The sequence below is a fragment of the Equus asinus genome, chromosome 17 (genome assembly GCF_041296235.1).
Source record: "Equus asinus isolate D_3611 breed Donkey chromosome 17, EquAss-T2T_v2, whole genome shotgun sequence".
Taxonomy (NCBI): Eukaryota; Metazoa; Chordata; class Mammalia; order Perissodactyla; family Equidae; genus Equus; species Equus asinus.
The window spans coordinates 47984772-48001899 of record NC_091806.1 but is presented as its reverse complement, the minus strand read 5'-3'; the positions used below and the strand labels follow the sequence as shown (position 1 = coordinate 48001899).

Below are 17128 nucleotides of genomic sequence, written 5' to 3'. Positions count from 1 at the left end.
GGTCATTCGGGTTAAACGAAATCGTAAGGGTGGGTCCTAATCCAATATGACCGGAGTCCTTATAAGAAAAGGGGATTTGACACAGACACGCGCAGAGGAGACAACCGTGTGGGGACACAGACAGAAGATGGCTATGTACACACCAACGAGAGAGGCCTCCGAAGGAAGCAACCTTGCTGACACCTTGATCTCGGACTTCCAGCCTCCAGAACTGTGAGAGAGTAATTTCTGTTAAGCCACCAGTCTGTGGGATTTTATCATGGCAGTCCTGTCAGACAGACGCACAGGGTCATTACGCTGAGCTCCATAGGAAGAAGACTGACTTCTGAGATTGGTGCCTGTGACGTGTGTGCCAGCCTTTGATGGTCTGCGTCACAGTGGTCCTTCTGTATCTCCTTACTATCCACCACCTTCATAGAATGGATTCTTCCATAGCTCCCCAGGGCCTTCCGCTTCATCCTGCATCCTCCATGTTCACAAATACAACGGGGTTCTGGCTGAAGCAAATAACAGAGATGGTAGAGTGTGTTTTTAAGGATGATTCTTCTAGATTTTGTTTGTCAGTGGGTTCCAAAGAGCCAGAGACATCGGGTAAATCTCTATCAAGCCAGCTAGAGAGACTTTGAATTCTAAATATTTACAAATTTGAAGTGGCACAGAAATCTTCTCTCCCACCAACTTCCCTCGGTGACCAACCTAAGAACATAGCCCAACCAAATGTTTGAGAAGAGAGACAAACTGCCCAGCTGAATGCAACTTTATTTGCTGTTTCAGTGAAAGCGAGGGTCGTGGTGTTCCCAAACATCAGTCAAACTCTAGAATCTCAGAAGGCATTTTTCCCACTGTAAGCCATGTTTCTTTTTACACTGACAATAAGTAAACATGTCGGTGAACTCAAAGTCGGTATTTGAGCTAGTGATGAATAAAACAAAGGAAAGACAGGGGGCAGACAGCAGATCGCTCAGAGCAGAAGGACTCGGATCAGGAGAGGAAAAGGCGGTCTGACCTCAGAATTCAGCACTTACTCATTTAAAATGATGGACCTCTTCTATTTCACACGTCATCTCATTTTATTCCAAAAAAGGGAGACTAGAATTCCTGTAAAACTTTTTGATTGATAGTGCTGAGCCTCAGAATGGCGCTGTGGCTCATATAAGTTTATGGGAATAGTTTTATCAAAGCAGGATTCCAATACCTGCTTCTCCTCGCTCGCTCCTCCCACCCCAAGGGCCCTGGACCCGGTGGACAGATCATGAGTTTGGCAAGACTTAGCTCGCATTGTGTGGAGAGTAAAACACTCAAGGGATGGAGTAGAGAGAAAGACCATCCAAAGCAAGATAGGCTCACCCTGTACCCATGAGCTCCAGACATCCCGGCTCAGGTGGATGGTGAATAAAGGTGGTTTCCAGGCCGTGGGGAAGAGGCGGAGGACAAAGATACGGGATTGGGGCTGAGTCAATCAGAAATTCATGCAGAGTAGAGTTGTGTAATTTCAAAGGCATCCTGACTATGTCCCTTCTGGTTACTCAGATTGAACTATTAACCGCTCCACTCGATGTAGCTCCTTTCGGATCCGCCTCTTCCCCCAGAGCCCTCTGGAAAATCTCCCTCAGATGTTCCTGATGCCTTTGCTTCCCAAATCTCCCTACAAAGTAATAAATGAAGGGGTTGGCAGAGCTGCTCATACAGGAGAGCATGATCATAAGCGAAAACAAATAGGATATGTTAGCATAGGGAGCTAAGAAGATTTTAATAAAAAGAGGGCGGGAGGACAAAGGGAAGACAACCTAAGCAGGAGGATGATATAAAGCTTGAGGGGCGGATTACGCTGGGAGCCGTACCTGACTTTGAACAATGTAGTCAGAATGCACATTTTTGTTACAAAAAGAACACAAATAATCACACCAATGATAGCAGTGTACACACGACAAGCCATGGGCTCATAAAAATTTCTACAGGGTAGGATCCTCAGTACATTTATCGTAATAGATAAGACCCAGATGAGGATGCACACCATGGTGGACGTGTGCTTGGGCAAGCGGTGCCTGTACCAGACGGGAAATGGGACAGACAGGCAGCGTCCAATGCTGCTGGAAGTCAGGAGAGAGAGGCCAACTGTGTATGAAGTGAATAGCACTCTGTCCATGTACCTGAGATGAAACAAAATATTGTGAAAGACAATTAATATTACTCACATGAGAAACACTGTCTGACGGGAAAGGTGGATAAAGTCAGCCAATGACAAATGGAAAATAACGACAGTGAAGTGGGCCCACTTGACAGACAACACGAGGGGGCCAAGAACCAGACCATTCCCCACCAGCCCCCAGAGGGAGATGAAGACTGCAAGAGGAAGGACGGTCATCAGAGGCCGGAATTCTTCAAGATCAACACGGAGGGCGCCCTTTGCTTTGAACTCGTAAGCTGATGTGGAAGACTTGCTCATTGTGGTCGAGGCTGAGCTCGGAAGACGTCTGTAGAGTAAGGACTCCCTGCGAAGACAAGAATGTGAACACACAAGACCTATGAGAGGACGGGAATGTGTCTAAACACGTCCTTCCCTCATTCATTCATTCATTCATCCTTTCAACCAATATGTCTCGGGGACATTTTATGTGACGGGAATTGTGTTAAACGACTTGGACTGTGCAGAAGACAAGGCCACACGTCTGGCACTGTCACATGCTACACATTCTGGAGGAGGACACAGGCGATAACAAAAGGGAACAAACAAAAGGAGCAGAAAAGGTTGCGATTCGGTGCAGAGGAGTTATAAATAACGTCCAGGAACAAAGAGGAGGGAGTGACCCGACTCTTCAGCAGTTTTCAGCACAGTTTATCACACGTCCCCTTTGATAAAAATTCTCCACTTAGCTTCTAGAGCATCACTCCCCCCCCCCCCCCCCGTTCTCCCTCCCGCCTCACTGGTCGCCCTCCTTGTCTCCTTCCCTCCCCCTCCTCCGCCCAGCCTCTCAGTGCCGCAGTGCTCAAGGCTCCATCCTTGCTCCGCTGCTCCGTCTACACCCGCTCCCTTGCTGAGATCATCCAGGCACGTGATCTGAAGGACCATCTCTATCTCAGTGAATCCCATGTGTGCGTTTCCAGCTCTGATGTGCCTCCGAAACGTCAGACTCAGTGATCTCATTGCCTAGATGACGACTCTACCTGAAATCCAGCAGAGCCTCACACCCAACCTGTGCAACGACTGTCTCATAACAATGTCTTCCACACTCCCCAGACTGGCACTTGCCCCATGTGGGTTGAGGGCAGTTTGGTACCTCAGTTTGCCAAGTCCAGAAGCCAGAGAGTTATCTTTGACCCCCTCGCTGTCTCACTCCACATCCAGCCAATGAGGAATCGTGCTGGGTCTGCCTGCCAGGCTCACACCACACCTGATGGCGGTTCCCCACCCCCATGATTCCTGCCGGCAGAGAGCTCCATCTTCTTTCCTGATCACGGCAGTGGTCTTCTGATGGGTCCTCCTGCTTGCACAACACCTCTCCCCCAGACCTGGTCCATGCTCAGTGAAGGAGCCCAAATGATCCACTGAGAACTTCACCATGTCACATAGCATCTCCGCTCAGAAGCTTCCGATGTCTCCTATTTCACTCAGAGTTGAAGATGCCACAAAGTGCTAAGGGTCGGCATAAACCGCGTCCCCCATTGCCTGCCTTCACTCATGCCTCATGCTCTGCCCTCTCTCATCCTGCCCCAGGGCCTTGTTAGGGCGTTGGCTAGTTAGGGCAGTGGCTCCGCCTCTGCTGGTGCTCTCTCTTCCCGGCAGAGGAAAGACTGACTCTCGCATCTTTCAAGTCTTTGACACACGAGCCCTTCTCTCTGCACCCCCCTTATCATTGCAGCCCTTGGGCCCCACATCGCCACCCCCACATCTTGATTTGTCTCCTTCTCGTGTGTTCTTGCCCATGGTTATCTTTTAAGATGCTACATCGGTACTTACTCTTCCCGGTTATTGACCGGTCTAGATGTCTCCTTTAAGAACGGAAGCACAAGGCAGGCAGGGTCTTTGTCTGTTTCGTCCTCTGATGGACTCAACCTCTGTGCCTACAGTAGAGCCAGAGAGATTTTAATTGCTAAAAAAAAAAGTGTTTTGGGGATGAAAGAGCAGAGCGTTTAGGGGAGGGGCTGCCCGTGACATCCGTTACCCAGGACACCTGTTTCAGGCACAGGATTCGACATGAGCAAGAGACACCCTTGTTTGAGATGACTAACACGTCTTGAAGGATCCAAATGTGACAGCAGAGGGAGGACAGAGGACAGCACCGAGGAGTCAGGGAGGGAGTTCGTAGAAGCCGGGGAGGGTTGCGTTCTGGGAACGATGTAAAGGGGTGACAGTGTCCAAAGCAAGTCACGCCCTGGTCTGACTTATGTTCCCAGAACCCTCTTTCCCACTGGAAGGACAGATGAGGAGGAAGATCCAGGAGCAGTCTTGAGGGAAGGCTGAGTGGCCTGCTGTGAAAGGAATCAGCGATGCCCACCGCCTGGCGCCCCGAGGTCTGAGGCTGTTTCCTTCCACCCGCATCAGCGCTGGAGAGTGAAAACCCTGCTGTTTCTTACTGGTCAGATCTAGAAAGCATTGTTGTTTCAGTGATTAAAAATACGTATTGAGGGTGCCAGCCCCGTGGCCGAGTGGTTGAGTTCTCGCGCTCGGCTTCGGCGGCCCAGGGTTTCGCTGGTTCGGATCCTGGGCACGGACATGGCTCATCAGGCCAGGTTGAGGTGGCGTCCCACGTGCTACAACTAGAGGGACCCACAACTAAAAATATACAACTATGTGCAGGGGGGATTTGGGGAGAAAAAAAGCAGAAAAAAAAAAGAAGATTGGCAACAGTTGTTAGCTCAGGTGCCAATCTTAAAAAAAAAGAGAATACACACTGACTTCTCACTGACTCCTCAGCTCGGGGTCTGAGACAAAGATCAACTGAGAAGGAGACGGAGATTTATTTCTATTTCTCACTCTCTGTTTCCATTTTTCCTGATGTTTTTACAGCCTTTTTTAAATGCACAAAAATAGTTTTGAAAGAAGAAATAAAGTTGTACTAATCAATTTTTATCTCCGTGTTACCAAAGGGTTCATAATAAATCCATGTTGTTGTGATCATTCTATTTTTAATAAATTATTGATGATATACTTCTGATATGTTAATTATCATTCTTGATATTATGTTGCAAGCCTTTCATGCTGCTACTTAATTTATACAAAGGTTATTTTTTGGACACGAAATACCCTGTTGGAATGATTTGTCAGGAAATATGAGGCATTCTCTTCTTAATGAATATTTACGGTGTTTTGTTTTTGCTGTTATAAAATTACTAAAACATAAATTATGAAAATGTTAAACTTCAGCAACGTAGAGAGTGCAAGATAAATACACAAAATCAATCGTATTTCTATACACTAATAATAAACAATCCAACAATGAAATTAAGAAAACATTTCCATTTATAATAGTATCAAAAAGAATAAAATACTTAGGAGTAAATTAGCCAAAGAAGTGCAAACCTTACTCTCTGAAAACTAAAAGTTATTTCTGGAAAAAGTTTTAAAACACCTGAGAAATTATAAACGTCCCGTGTTCATGAAGCTGAGACTTAACATTGTCAAGATGCCAACAGTCTCTTACTCGATCACATATTCCATGCGATCCCTACTAAAATCGCAGCTGGATTCTTTGCAGAATTTGACAAGCTGACCCTAATATCCATGTGGAAATTCAAGGACTCAAAATAGCCCAAACAGTGTTGAAAAAGAAGAAAAAAGTTAGAGCATTGATATCACATTTCCTGATTTCAAAACTTGCCACAAAGCTACAGTCATCAAGACCGTGTGTTACGGGTGCAAGGATAGACGTGCAGATCAATGGAAGAGAACTGAGAGTCCAGAAAGAGCCCCTAACATTTACAGCCAGTTGACGTTCAAAAAAACTGCCAGCACAAGTCAATGGGAAAGAACAGTCCTTTCGGCAAATGCCCTTTGTCTTTAAAAATGCCCCTTTTTCCATATTGGTGCCTGGTGACTATGTATTGGTGACTCATAGAAAGGAAAGGAACGCGATTCTACAGACTCACCTCGGAGATGCATCAGCTCTTCAGCGCTAAGACAGATACAGGCGTCAAGACCATTGGATGCCGTTCCTCGTGACTGCCTGCTCTGAGGGTATCGGTGATGTCACCACTGAAGTCCCTGGCGAGGAACGAATGGCCATTTCCCCATTAACCTCGGCAGGAAACTGAGAGGGGAGGTAACGCTGGCAGAGTGTTATCCCGCAGGAATGATCTCCTTGGGAAATCACTCGAAGGCAGCGTTCCTTCACCTTTCTTTAAAATGACGATGGTGGTGATGATGATGGTGATGATGGTGATGATGATGATGGTGATGATGGAGGAGACGGTGGTCCCCCTAAGGAGTCTTTTTAGACTTTTTCCAATTGTTTCCATTAGACATTTTAATACCACAGATATACTGTGTATCTGTTTATATACTATGCATATACTTGCGCTTCAGACATAAAAAAGAGTTAGCTTCTTTGATCCCTCCCCTCAAACCTATTTTTGTCCCTTGGAGGTGATATCGCCTCATTGAGAATGTATGCCCCAAAACATAGGGTATCATTTTCTACGTTTCCCCAATTATAATTTTCAATATCCTGGACCCTTCATTTTTATAGCTACCCGGGAAGCCTGGATGTGTCTATGATGAGAATCAAAGAGTTGGAATTTGTGGACAAGTCATGATGATGAATGAGATCATCGACACAGCGACTGTTTCCTGAGGGACGGTGTAAGGAGCCTGTCACCCTTGAGGGGAAAAGGAAGGAAGCATCAGACGCTTAAATCAATGCAGGTCCGGGGGATGCATAAGAACCCTCCACTTAATCCTTCAGATTTCAGACTTGCGTTAGCCAACACCTGTCTGAGCCTTAAGTCCTTTATTCTGAAAGTCAATGAGGACCAATCCGTGCTCCAGGACCACCTGTGGGAGGCGTTAGCACACACTGTCAGTGTGTGGAGACTAGAGAACTGGGCAGGGGGCGGTTTTCAGCGCCTCCTTTGTTCTGCACAGCCTTCCACCCGGGAGCTTCATTTTCCATTAAGTCTTGGCGATGCTGAGAACAGAGGCCTCAGTTCAGCGAGGGAGCCCCTGGGAAGTGAGCCCCTCTCTATGGTTAGGAAGGGGACGCCCGGCATCAACAAGAGAACAAACCCGGGTCCTCACCTTCTGGCCTTCTCGTCTCCTGGAAGGACCACGCCACCCCTCTTGGAGCCTCGAGAAATCCCTGGGAAAAGATGATCCTGGCCCTTTTCATGCCGTGACGCTTCAAATCATATTGCCACCATGCCAGCCAGAGCTAATTCCTGACGACGGTCCTGGGAGCAAAGCTCCCTCCCGGGAGCACCTGGGAGGCTGCGCTCCTTCCCTTTATCACACGGCTCACCCCAGCGCACGCACCTAACGGGGTGAAGTGCCAGAGAAAGGCATTTCCCAGAAGGTAATGAGAAGATGCTCGGAGTATCTTCTGCCGTAAAGCTGATGCAGGGAGCAAGGCGCTGAGGTACTTAAAACTCAGAGAGCCTGTTTCTTTATTACCTGGCCACTCTGGGTTCATTAATATTGTATGGACCCCATTAGTCCGTATTTTTACTGATATTTGATGAAATGTGCTGTTTCCTGTTGCTTCTGCTGGCCCTCAGCACGAACTTACTTTACCTAAGTTGGCCCAGTTTGATGCCTGTTCTTTGTAATCGCTTCTGTGAAAGCTGCATTCTATGTGACCTGGGGCTGGCCCGCCTTGGCCCTCCCAGCCCACAGCCCGAGCCCAGGTGGTGGAGCTCTTGCCAGCCTGGCTCGCAGGTGGAGCGGCTGTGCGTTAAGAACTGAGCCGGGCTCCAGTTATCAGAGAGGCCCCCGCGGAGCAGGGGCTGGAAGTGAGGCCCCTTCGCTTATTCCTGGAAGAGCTCAGGGTCCCTGAAGCATGAGGGATGTTCTAGACCCAGTGTCTCAGCATCACAGGCTGGATCTTCTTCCTGGGGCTCAGAGCCCTCACCAAGAGTGTTCTACGGAGAGCTCAGCCTCAAGGCACGATGGAAACACAAGACAAACTGTAGTCAAGATGGGCGCCAGCAGGCCACGCGCGGAGACGAGCGTTGAGCCAGGAGGGGCTGGAGGCGTCTTAGGAAGACCCCTTCTCTCTCGGTCCACCCCTGCTCTTCGGGGGTGGCCCTCCCTTGGTTTGTACCAGAGCCTGGCAGATACCCCCTTCAGTCCTCAGTCCTGGGGTGTTTACCCTCAGGGTTCCTGGCACAGATTTGTGTTCTCTCACCTCACACGGCTCCACATCCTAGCAAAATCTTGATGGGGTCTAGCTGTGGCATGCCTGATCCCTCCCCAGCCTGGTCTTCCGTCCTAAGATCCATGAGATGCCGAATATGTCACCCCTCCTGGTGGAGGCCTCGCTCTCCTTTCCCTGCCTCTGTGGGGACTCGGCGGGCCCAGGACTCGGCAGCTGCTCCACGCGGAAATCTGGCTGTGTCCTCAGTGCCCCAACGTGCCCGACTGGTCACTTCAGCTTCGGGTGGCTGCTCAAAGCTGCACTGGTTTTCCTTCTCTCAGCAGAAGTCTCTTCCCAGACCGAGCCTGGTCCTTATTTCTCATCCAGAATCTGCAAATGGCCCCAGAGGAAATCACGCTGTCATTTTAAGGCCGACAGCTCAGAAGAGTTCTCCTCTGTCTGCAAGTTTCGTTCAGCGAGCTCTCTGCTTCCTCTTCTCTCTGTGGCTTTGTCAGTGGGAGGTCTGATTATTTGGCTTTTTCCCACATTGAAACATGAGCTTTGCCCGCTGAGAGCTACTGCCTCCTGCCTAAGGGTCCCAGAATGTTCTCTAAGCTCCTGAAAACCCTGGTAACCTACGTCGGGCACAAGCAGGCACAGTGTGCAACGGGAAGTCATTTGTGGGGCCCGGTTACCACATTTAAACTTCTCTGTGAATCCTCCGCTGTCCTGACTGAGGTCAGAGTCTCGGAGGCTACGATGGGCTCCGCCTCAAGGCTTTCCTCGGAGGCACCACAGAAGAGCTGCCCTTGGTGTTGGACGAGTCGCTCCTGAAATGTGGCAGCAGGAGACCCCATTTCCTGTTGCCTCATCTAACGAGGGAAGAGCTTCATCCCGGACTCACCACCGGGTTCATGTTGAGCCCAAACTGTCAGGGAGACAAAGTCCTTGGAAAACCAGGGGACACGCTTATAGTTTCCTTCTCCTGCCCCCATGCAGAAGGAACCCCCCTAAAGCAACCCCTGGGGTCTTGCCCCACCCCAGGCTCCCCAGGGTTGGGGAGTGAGTTGGGTGACTGGGATGTGACAGCCACTGCCCTGCGTGTCACCTGGGAAGAGAGGACAGTTAAAGTTCCTGGTGCCTCTGGCCACCACCAGTGACCAACACCGGTCTCAGCCAGAACATTTTCTCCTCCAGCCCACACAGACTCCGCTCCGGCTTCATCTCGAGGGAGGGGCATTTCTTGTGATCTTGTGGTCTCAGATTTTCATGCCCAGTTGGCGGCAAACAGCAAGTACCCCATCACCTCTTTACCCTGTGGTCACCAAGGACCTGGATCCAGGCAGCCAGCTGGCACCAAATGGTGTCATGACTGGACAGGATTTCTCCGTGGAGCCAGTCAGAGCCTGTCGAGGCTCGGTGCTGGTTACAGAACAGGGATCATGAAGGGAGCCCCAGAAACCAGTGGGTGCTGACCAGGCGCTGGCCAAGGGCGCCTGTAGCTGACATGGGGGTCCGTTCCTTCATGTGAAAGTGTGAGAGAGCAACTGGGAGGGGTGCCCTCCGAATTTCCCAGGAAGAAGTGAGCTGCCGCTGGCCCCATACTCACCAAACGTTTAGTTGATCTTTTTTCCAAGATGACACATAGCAATCCAGAAATGATAAACTACTCAGAAAAGAGGAAAATAGTCAGGTCAGTTTCTATGCAGAGAGGCAGCCCTGATGTCCTTACCACCAAGCTGTCATGTCCTGGGTCACCTCCAGGAACACCCTTGTAGGACTGAAGGCATCAGGGACATTGGGTCCTGGGTCACATCCAGGTCCATAGGGGCTTACAGAACAAGTGGGGAAAGGCAGGTGACACAGGAGGACGAAGAAATCCCAAAAAATCTCATGAGGACTTGAGACCGCTCGGAGACAACGTGCCTCCGGGGCGAAGGGGGCTTAGGGTCCAGGGCTTTCTCTGGGAACGAGGCTTTTCCAGGGAGGGAGGGCTGCTGAGCGTTACAGGGCCTTGTGGGGAAGGATTTGTGGGCTCGGTGGGCTCTGGTACATGAGAGTCAAGAACAGAAGGAAAACAGAGCCCGGGGGAGAGGAACCTGCAGGTCCTCGCAAAAAGCTCGATCAAAGTGTTTGATTCTGGGTCATCAGAGAAAAAGACGGGTTTAGGGGAATGGGGTAATTTCTAAGGAGCTGTAACAACCAAATTATGCAGCGGAACTCTGTGGCAAGATGGAGGCAAAAAGTTGTCCCAGGGGTCCTAGCAGAAGGAGCCCCCGGGGAGTGGGCAGGCACGCTGGGCAGCAGCCCAGGGAGAGTGCCAAAGTCACCTCCCGCACGACAGGTGGGGCGAGGCGTGGCCAGGCTCTAGGCTGTGGGAAAGGGGCGTTCACATCTCCCCTGAAGCTTGTTGACCCCGGGGGCATCAGGATGACTCAGAACTCCCAGGTGGGTCTGAAGCAGAACTCTCCAGAAGGGCTTCTGGAGATGGACAGCAGCAGGCAGAGCTTCTAGCAATCAGGGCCATCTTTTCACGTTTAGCGTGTGGTCCACTGGTCCCACAGCTGACGACCACCGGCCTGGCCACTCGGCCGGTGTGTGCTGCCCATATCCGGGTCACTCGGCCCGTGTGCCTGGGTCTCGCTGTTCCTCACTGATCACATCTGGGGGGCCTTCCTATACCCCTCCCACCCCAGGCTTCTCCTGAACTTGGAAAGGAGTAGGGTGACCCTACATCCCGGCTGCCAAGGACAGTCCGGGTGTTCTTCTTGTCACAGCGTTGTTACTAATAGCACCTTCTTTTATGTTTACTAGTGTCCCTGTTGGGGCTACAGATTATATGGTCACCCCAGAGAAAAGCTGCTGAACTCCCAGAGGCCTAGAGGACAACAGTACGATGATTTTCAGAAGAACTCATCTCTGAGCCAGCAAGTCCATGCTGTTCCCACTGGCAGAGTCATTTCCACCCTCCCTGGCCTCCTCCCACTTCTGGCCCGTCAGCCCCAAAGCAGATTCCACACCTGCATCTCTGCTTTCCAAATAACGGACACTGCCAGGTGACAGGTGAGCAGACCAGACTGAGCCCGCGCTCCCCCCCCTCCCAGGGACCCACCCTCCCACGAGTGCCCACGGGACTCACACACTTGGCACCAACGAACGGGTATCCAGACGACACCAAGGTTACGATAACCGGGCGGAAGTGATGGGGGAAGGAAGTCCACAGCAGAAGGACCCCCAGGCTCATAATCATGGCCCCTGAGAGGATCTGGATGGTCTGATGGGGGAGAGAGAGGCTTACCTGGTGTTGCGGGTTGAATGCGTCCCCCCAATGTCTACGTCTGAGCCCTCCACCCCAGAACTGGGAAATGTGGCCTTGTTTGGAAAGAGAGGTTTTGCAGGTGTAACTGAGGTGTGAGTGAAGATGAGCTCCCAGTGGGGTAGGGTGGGCCCTTAATCCAACGTGACTGATGTGGTTACAAGAAGAGGAGAGACACAGAGACAGACAGACGCAGAGGGAAGGGCGCGAGAAGTCGGAGGCGGAGACTGGAGTCCCGCGGCTGTGAGCAAGGAGCCCGTGCAGCCCCAGGACTAGGAGAGCTCACAGCCCTGCGGAGCCCGATGCTCGGCTCGTAGCCTCCAGAACTGGGACAGATTATGTTTCTGTTGTCTTCAAGCCACCTGGTTTGTGTCCTGTGTTATTTCGGCCCGAGGAACGGACTCGCTGGGTAAGCCAGTTAAGGGCAGGCCCGCTCAGAGCTCTCGGTGTGACCCCAGCACACTGTGTAGAACTCTGGGGGTTTGGAAAGCCAGCGTGGATGGTGTGCTGCCCGGGCCTGCCCATCACTGGCCCCGATGAGGGCGCAGGGAAACGCATGGTGTTCCTGCCTCTCGGCCCTGGGTGGAAGGGACCGGGTTTCCAGCGAGAGCCCTGGAACCCAGCCCGCAGGCTGCCCATGCTCTCTGCTTCCTTCCAGCTTCTCCCCTCCTCCCTTCTGTGACACGGATGTGCCTCCAAGACAGCTGGTGGTGTGGGAGCTGGTCCCCACCTTCTGCCAGATGAATGGACACATGGACTTCTGCTCAGGGCATGGCTCCCTAGCTGAGAGGGACCCCAGGAGCTATGACAGGGCTATCAAGCGGACTGTCTGCATCAGCCCCGGAATAATTCCACCACAAGTTTTTACGCTCATATAACATGTACCAAGCAATTTCTCAGGTGTTGTGAGAAGGGAGTCTCTTAATGGACCTCAAGACTGACTCAGCAAGCAAGCTCTTTTCAACCCAAGGTGAGACAGATACATGGTGAGACTGAGGGAGCTGTAGCAGCCTGTGTGGTCAGGGAGGCACTGAGGAGGTACCAGGCATCAGGAGCCCCGCCCCTGGCCTCTGCAGCCTCTTGCCCTGTCCCCGCCCCCTCGTTGCCTCCCTTCAGTCATGAAGTGGAGTGGCTTCTTGTTGAGGAATCGTGGATTATAACAGAGATCTCATTGGAAGTCAGACAAAGGGCAAATGTCCAATCTGTTTTCAAAATGGTTAACGTTTTCAAAAGGGGTGAGCAGGGGGATGAAGTTTCTATAATTTTCAGAAAGAACTTCCCTGGGAAGTAAAATCTAGAAGAGTTTTTTCACAGATTTTTGAGCACCCCCAAAATAAGGTGTATACAAGTATATTATCTCCCAGTCGCTCATTTAAAATGAGTTAAGAAAGTCCAGTTTCGTAAATCAAGCTCAGGTGAACACTCCCTGGGAACGCAAACTGGGACATCTCCTGCTTTCCCAAGGAGAAGGCCCCGGGTGGTCTCAGAGGACTCCTCTCCCCTGGCCTCCAGAGCAGCCTGGGGCCCCGCAGTGACACGGAAGTCTCCACCCCGCCCGTGGACTTGTCACCTGCACTCAGCCCGTCCCCTCTGTGCAGCTGCACTTACCCCAAGCACTTTGGCCTCATTCTTCAGACCTTTTTTCCTGTCGTCCTGGTCGGGAGGCTCCAGTTCCTCTGGGTGGGGCACGAGGGAGCCCCCCGGTAGAAGGACCGTAATGTTCTCACCGGGCACAGTGTAGGACAGCATGCTCCTGCCACTGGAAGAGGCAGGGACCTCTATCTGGCTCCAACTGGACCTTAAAATGGCAAACCTCCCACATTTCAGAGCTCCCCGGGTAGGGGCCAGAACCCTCCGTTAATCTAGGGGTGACCCGGGTTTTGGGACGGGACCTGGGAAAAGAGTGGGCACCTCACATTGCAGGATGGTGAGCATTCTCGCGGGGGACTCGACACCGTCGACGCCTCTTGGTAACCAGAGTTCCCCGGACGGCAGAGCCAGACCCAGAGGAGCATCAGAGGCAGAGATGCCAGCCCGAGCCCGCCTGTGGCTGCTCCCTCTATGTCCCTCTCTCTCCGCTTCCCCTGGTCGCCCCCAGCCCTCACCTCCACGAACAGGACAGGAATACACTCCCCTTGGCCTCAGCCAGGAATGAGATCCGATGCCTCCCAAGGTCCGGTGTCCTTCCCTTTCTTGGGCGAGGCCCGCCCCCTTCAGGACGTCCCCTTAGCTCTGACTGCTTCTGTGGGCCCTAAGGAGAATAGGAATTCTTATTAGTAAAACTAACAATTGACATCAGAGTTTTCCAGGCTCCCACAGTGTACAAGGCTCTGTGCTCTGCTGGTGCTGATGCCAACACCCGGTGACACTCACAAGCGGAGAGTCTAAGTTGTTGGTTCTGAACTAATAACACGCTCAGAACATAAGCACCTGGCACAGCACGCGGCAGTAATAAATGTGCAACAAATGTTAGCAATTATGCCGTAAATGTAATTTACATACAGTAATTACGTGCGATAAGTGATTAGCAATAGCGAGTATCGTCATGTCGAGTTCTCACGCTGACGAGTCCTGTCAGCCTCAGTTATCCTGCAGCCTTGACATGGGGCTGCACGCGGGCGACACAGATTAAGATTTGGGAAAATTTGGGTTCGGCCTGGCTTCTCTCCTGGGAACATCACTGGCTCACAGGCTGTGGTCCGGCCCTTCAGGGGCATGTGGTCTCCCAGGTGCGCTCGGCCCTGCCTGTCCCTAGTCCTGTTCGCTGCACGGCCCCTCCAAGGACTGCACAGTTAGAACAGGGCGCACGGCTGTCTGAAGAGGCGATGGTTCTGCCCCCTGGCCCTTGGTCCAGCTGTCTCAGAGCTTGCGGGATGCCCCAGGCCTCCAGGCTGGCGGGGGTAACATATACAGCTGGGAACCACACCCCAAACTAGGCACCTGGTGGAGTCTGGTGGGAACAGCACGGGGCTGCAGGAACACACAGCCAAAGACAGGACAGGACGCAGGAGTGACCCTGGGATCACCGTGGCCCCTCTCTGCAGCTGGAGATCACACGTCGGCCCGGCTTTGTTCCATCAAGGGGACGTCTGGGCTCCACAGGTCCCCGTCGACCCCGCGCTGCCCTAACTGGCAGGGAGCATCGAGGTCTCGGTCTTGGGCACCACGAGGACTGACACTTCACAGGGTTCTACCCGCAGTAATTGTCTTAGTTTCTTGAACTAGGCCAGAGATGTGATGGAGCTGAGTTACCCTGGAATCAACTAAACTGAGTGTGGGCTGAAGGCTGTGGTGTGTACTGGAAGCAGAGGGCGTGCCCCAAGATCGTGGACCCCCAGAGCTGCCAGGGGCCCGCTCGACAGGCGAGGGGGGGCCGCCCCGAGGCCTGAAGCTCCTCAGATGCAGGGACAAGAGAGCGAGACTCTCCTCTCCCTCATCAGTGCCCTTTCCAAAGGATGAGGGGCTTGCAGCCCGGGGAAGACCCCCTGGATGCCTACCTGCCCCTGGGGTCCGCCGCGGGCTTCGGCTGAGCTGCAGGTCGGCGGGCGTGCGGGGGCCTCCTCTCCCGGGCCAGCGGGGGCCTCACCAGGAGCCCCTCTGCAGCTGGTCCTGTCACAGCACCTTCCCTTCTGCTTTTAGACCCCGAAACTCCCCATCTCTTCCTTAACCGAAACAGGGGTACTGGTTGCGACACAGGAAGTGGCACTTGCTGTTCTCACGCGGGAGGATTCACGAAGTGATCAGCTCTTCCTTTTTCTCACTTCTAGGACTGATGAGTGGCCCTAACTGGAACCAATTTACATGAGAAGAGCCGGCTACAGGCTCTGAAGCCACTGGGCTGGGCTTGGATGCAGGCGGTCCTTCCTTCGAACCCGTGGGGTGAGACAACTTGTCCGAAGCCCCCAGTCTCAGATTCATTACCTGCTTAACGGGGACCCAGACGCCTCAGTCCATACAGCTGTGTACCCAGCTGTAGGCTCCTCCTCGCCCTGCCTCATCTCCCTTCCACACTCCCACCTTTCAAACGCGCCCACCCTTGTCTTTGTGCCCTCCTGGGTCATGGAGCACCGTCTGGAGCCTGCCGAGGTCCCCTCTGCATCCACCCACAGCTGCGGTCACCCAAGCCGGTCTTCACACTCGAGCCATCTCTCACAAACTCGAGAGGGTGATGTCACCTCCCCCCTCCACCTTTAAAAACATTTTGTGGCTGCCACGGGCCTTTGTGTCAATTAGAGAACTCTAATGGGGCCCGAAGGATGTCCCCTGCATGCTCCGGCCTCACCCGCGTGTTCCCGCTCTGCCTTCTGTCCTGAGCCCCGACTCCCAGAGCCTGGGTCCCCTGCCAGCCCCCGGGGCGTTGGCACATCCCATGTACTCTGCTGGGCGTGCTCTGGTGGGACCTCCTTCCCGGTTCATCCTGCTGACCCGTCGCCTCAGAAAATGTTATTACCTCTGAGAAATACAGTTACTCCTTTCTTGCATAACGGAACCCAGAAGCGGAGTGGCTCACTCAAGGGTACATATTCTTAGATGGTGGCTCTCTAGCACATTGTAGCTGTGGCATTTGGTTCACACGTAAAGATCAAGGAGCCGCCGGCCCTTCCCCAAACTCGCCCACTTCCACATACCCCTCTGAGCCCAGGTCTAGGCCACTCGGCTCTCTTGCAATTGGCCTCCAGCTGCCTGGGGCCTCCCCTCGGGCTCTGAACTGTGTGGGGCAGCATCATCTCCTGAGCATTTTCAGGCACACCTCCTGGGCTCCTGAACTTCTCTGCGTGCCCAGACGACACTTCGAGGAGGCCAGGGTCTGGTCCCCAGGCTCTGGGGAGCTGGTAACTCTCCCGGCACCTCCTTCCTCCAGCGCTTGTTCTTTCTGTACTCCCGACCCTGGGAATTGGGGACTGGGATCCCATGAGTTAGATGCCAAGGATCTGTACGTCCCTGTGTTCGGCGTGGAAAGGAGACCAGCAAAAGGTTCCTGGCTTGGGGGCCTATTCCTCTAGGGTCGAGGGGAGCCTGGACCCCAGACCTGCTCAGCACTCTGGCTTGCGGTGGGCCAGTGGAGAGAGGAGGCCAACAGAGAGTGTGGTCAATGGAGAGTGGTGAGCAGCCCGATGGCACCTCCGTGCTCTGCACCATGGGAGCACCCTGGGATGTTCCCTGTCCCTCCTCCCCAAGCTTCTGTGAGCCCCTCCTCACAGAGCCTGCTTCTGGGGACCCTGATATGCTGCAGCTGACTCCAGGAGTGGCGGCAAAGAGCAAATGCTGAGACGGCATCTGGACCAGGAGGATCCACCGCCTGCAGGTGGCACAGAGCACACAGGGCCCCGGCCCGTTGACGTGTGATGGGTGAACCTCCCTGGTGGCGGGTGGGGTCCTGCTGGGGCAGCATACTGGGCATTTGAGAAACATGTCGGAGTAGAATCTGTACATGGTGGGGTCAGGTGGCTCTTTACATCGAGTTAAACGTGATCAGCGGCTGTGGGATGAATCGACCATGGGACGGAGGTGTGGGTGCCAAGGG

General features: G+C 52.9%; 1 protein-coding gene across 6 annotated transcripts; it reads right to left on the bottom strand.

Annotated features, from left to right (window-relative positions):
* Nucleotides 1-720: 720 nt before the first annotated feature.
* LOC123277833 (membrane-spanning 4-domains subfamily A member 6D-like) lies at nucleotides 721-15925 on the bottom strand. 6 transcript variants are annotated; one of them, XR_011495222.1, is made up of 8 exons: nucleotides 15102-15915; nucleotides 13710-13855; nucleotides 13213-13363; nucleotides 11428-11562; nucleotides 9898-9954; nucleotides 6088-9216; nucleotides 3959-4062; nucleotides 721-2492 (listed from the first exon to the last, which is right to left on the bottom strand). XR_011495222.1 is itself a non-coding variant. In XM_044749806.2 (7 exons), exons 3-7 carry the CDS (start codon nucleotides 13351-13353, stop codon nucleotides 2192-2194), a joined length of 738 nt encoding a protein of 245 aa, XP_044605741.1. In that variant the 5' UTR covers nucleotides 13354-13402; nucleotides 13710-13855; nucleotides 15102-15925; the 3' UTR covers nucleotides 723-2191. The 6 variants fall into 6 exon arrangements, 5 of the variants coding, with proteins under 5 accessions (XP_044605741.1, XP_044605740.1, XP_070344487.1 ...); XM_044749806.2 differs by lacking the exon at nucleotides 6088-9216 and having other exon boundaries at nucleotides 723-2492; nucleotides 13213-13402; nucleotides 15102-15925; XM_044749805.2 differs by lacking the exon at nucleotides 6088-9216 and having other exon boundaries at nucleotides 723-2492; nucleotides 15102-15925.
* Nucleotides 15926-17128: the final 1203 nt, after the last annotated feature.

What these genes read in the sequence shown, in the direction of transcription:
- LOC123277833 (XM_044749806.2), bottom strand. Translation starts at nt 13,353, where the DNA reads ATGCTGTCCTACACTGTGCCCGGTGAGAACATTACGGTCCTTCTACCG. An exon ending in ATGAGGCCAAAGTGCTTGGG is followed by an intron (nt 11,563 to 13,212) that starts GTAAGTGCAGCT and finishes CTCCCCCATCAG; the next exon opens with ACCATCCAGATCCTCTCAGG. An exon ending in CCGGTCAATAACCGGGAAGA is followed by an intron (nt 2,493 to 3,958) that starts GTAAGTACCGAT and finishes TTGTCTTCGCAG; the next exon opens with GGAGTCCTTACTCTACAGAC.